The following is a 2656-nucleotide window of genomic DNA, read 5'->3' as shown; positions in this document are numbered from 1 at the left end:
CTGTAGACCAGGCTGGTCTCGAACTCACAGAGATCCACCTGCCTCTGCCTCCCGAGTGCTGGGATTAAAGGCGTGCGCCACCACCGCCCGGCTAGTAAACCTAATTTTTATTAATTAAAAAAAAAAAGGCTGCTTTGATGAGCCAGGCGAGTAGAGCCTGTAAACTTCAGCATGGCCCCTCCAGAGCAGGAGCTCATGTTTGTCCTCGGTGCATAGCAAGTTCAAAACCAGCATGGAGCACAGCAGCAAACATCTGTGACACAGCAGAGAGTATCATAAGACAGGAATCAGCATTTCACATTCACAGAGGTGGGGTGTGGCGCTCCAGCTGGAGAACCACCAGCCACAGCTTACTTTGAAGTGAGAGATTGATCTAATTTATCTGATTTTCCCAAAGAGAGCCTAAGTGTGGTACAGCAAGCTAATAAAGAAATATACCTTAAGCCTGAGGTGCTGGTGCACACTTTAATCCCAGCACTCGAGAGGCAGAGGCAGGCGGATCTCTATGAGTTTAAGGCAAGCCTGGCCTACAAGAGCTAGTTCCAAGACAGCTAAGACTGTTACACAGAGAAACTCTGTCTTGAAAAAAGGAAGACAGAAAGAAAGAAAGAAAGAAAGAAAGAAAGAAAGAAAGAAAGAAAGAAAGAAAGAGAAATACACCTTATTCAGATTTTTCCTCATTATTGACACAATCCTGTCTACTTAATACTCTTCAGGAACTAAAGAGCATTAGAAAAAGGCAGAGGCAGGTGGATCTCTGTGAGTTCGAGACCAGCCTGGTCTACAAGAGCTAGTTCCAGGACAGGCTCCAAAAAAAAAAAAAAAAAAAAGTATTGTATTTTTACAAAATGACAAAATTGCCTAGCTTGAAGTCAACCTGGTCTACAGAGTGAGTTTCAAGATAGCCAGGGCTGTACACAGAGAAACCCTGTCTCAAAAAAAAAAAAAAAAAAAGAGAGAGAGAGAGAAGAAGAGAAAAGAATTGGCAGAGAACTGTTGACCTCCAGCTGTGATTTAGCCCCATGTGGTGGTCTGCTGGATAACATACATCTCTCCTTCCTCACAGCGCTCCTTCTCTGCTGATACCACTTCCTGGAACTAAAGCCTCCACAGATAAATACTCGGTGTTTAAAGGAATTTCTGCTGACAAGCCCTCTGAAAGCCCGGCTTCAATTGGAGGTAAAAGCAGTTTATCAATTGATAAATCTGTGACTGTAACTTTTAATTAAGTTGTATAAATCTTTAAGTGGCAGGTTTTTTATTGAATGTATCAGGTGCTGTTCCACATGTTAAATATGTTTGCTCAGCCCAGTCTGTGATCTCTGGGTTCCTCACTGTAATGAGTTTCTGTCTCTGTTGTAGAGTCTGGTGACAAATACAGTGCGTTCAGGGAACTTGAACAAACGGCAGAGAGCAAGCCTCTAGGTGAGTTTGGATTCCATTTCCTCTTTTCCTTTGGCTGCATTGTGGAAAACCCTGTGCCTTGTGCGTGCTAGACAAGTGCTTTACCACTGAGCTACATCCTCTAACCCTTTAAGAAGTTTTGGTGTTTTTGTTTTAGTGGCATCCATAATCATTCATTTATTTTATTGCATATGTGTTTTAAAAGAAAAAAAAAGATTTTTTAAAGAATGGCAAGCCAGATGTTCTAGCACACACAGAATTACAGAATTGTAGCACTTGTGGAGTATAGACAGGGGGATCACAAATCTGGGACAAATCTGGGAAACATAGCTAGTTCCAGGCCAGCCTGGGCTACCTAGTGAGAGCCTACCAGTCACTTGGTAGGCCCCGCTGGCTGAGAATTTATTGAGATTCACTTGTGTCGGCTCTTTAAGTGCTGGGATTAACGATGTGTACCAACATGCCCAGTTTAAAAGATAACTGGCATATTATATAATTGTTGTGATACATACTCAGACTGCAGGGCTTTAATTCAGAAGCCCTTAGTGGTTGTCGCAATGCTTAGCTAGTCTTGTCATGGGCTAAGTAGAGCACCATCTTATGGGAGGCCTTGAAGTGACAGGAAAGCAGTGTGGCTCAGGTTTCCGGGCAGTACTTTTAAAATTTCAGGTAAATGTCATAGCAATACAATTTTCTCTGAAAACAGTACGTTGCCTTTCACTGGCATCTGCCAGGCAACTTAGATCCTGTGTCAAAGATAGCTGTGATTGCTCTATCCTAACATGCCCCAGGGCTGCTGACAGTGCCCTTGTGGACTGTGCAGAAAGTAGCCGCCAGTCTTAATCAGGACTTTTAAATCAGTTCCTGGTATGGTACTTGGCATTGTTTTCTTGACTTCTCATCCATCATCTGGAGAGAAAAGCATTGTAGAATAACATTATTCAAAACAGCTCTGGGGCTGGGGAGATGACTCTGGATAAGGACACTTGCTGCCAACCCTGACACCCTGAGTTCTGTCCCCAGAATCCACATGGTGAAAGGAGAGAACAGCTCTGCAAGTCATCGGTGAACTTGACACATATGCATGTTGTAGCATGTTTGGACTTATGCGCCCTTGTGTATGTATGTATGTATGGGTGCGAGCACACAAAAAATACATCAGTAAACCTAATTTTTTTTTTTTTTCGAGACAGGGTTTCTCTGCGGCTTTGGAGCCTGTCCTGGAACTAGCTCTGTAGACCAGGCTGGTCTC

At 43.3% G+C, this 2656-nt stretch overlaps 1 protein-coding gene across 10 annotated transcripts in view; it reads left to right on the top strand.

The window, feature by feature from the left end:
- Nucleotides 1-2656, top strand: part of Synrg (synergin gamma) — a 68254-nt gene that overhangs the window by 31102 nt on the left and 34496 nt on the right. For all 10 annotated transcript variants that reach the window (XM_026780937.1, XM_013347327.2, XM_026780936.1 and 7 more), the window contains 2 exons: nt 1067-1179; nt 1363-1425. In XM_026780937.1, the coding sequence (XP_026636738.1) occupies nt 1067-1179; nt 1363-1425 (176 nt within the window). The remainder of the gene's footprint in view (nt 1-1066; nt 1180-1362; nt 1426-2656) is intronic.

This window comes from Microtus ochrogaster, chromosome 7, assembly GCF_000317375.1.
Source record: "Microtus ochrogaster isolate Prairie Vole_2 chromosome 7, MicOch1.0, whole genome shotgun sequence".
Lineage (NCBI taxonomy): Eukaryota > Metazoa > Chordata > Mammalia > Rodentia > Cricetidae > Microtus > Microtus ochrogaster.
The sequence above is the reverse complement of the archived record's forward strand: the minus strand, read 5'-3'. Positions and strand labels throughout refer to the sequence as shown.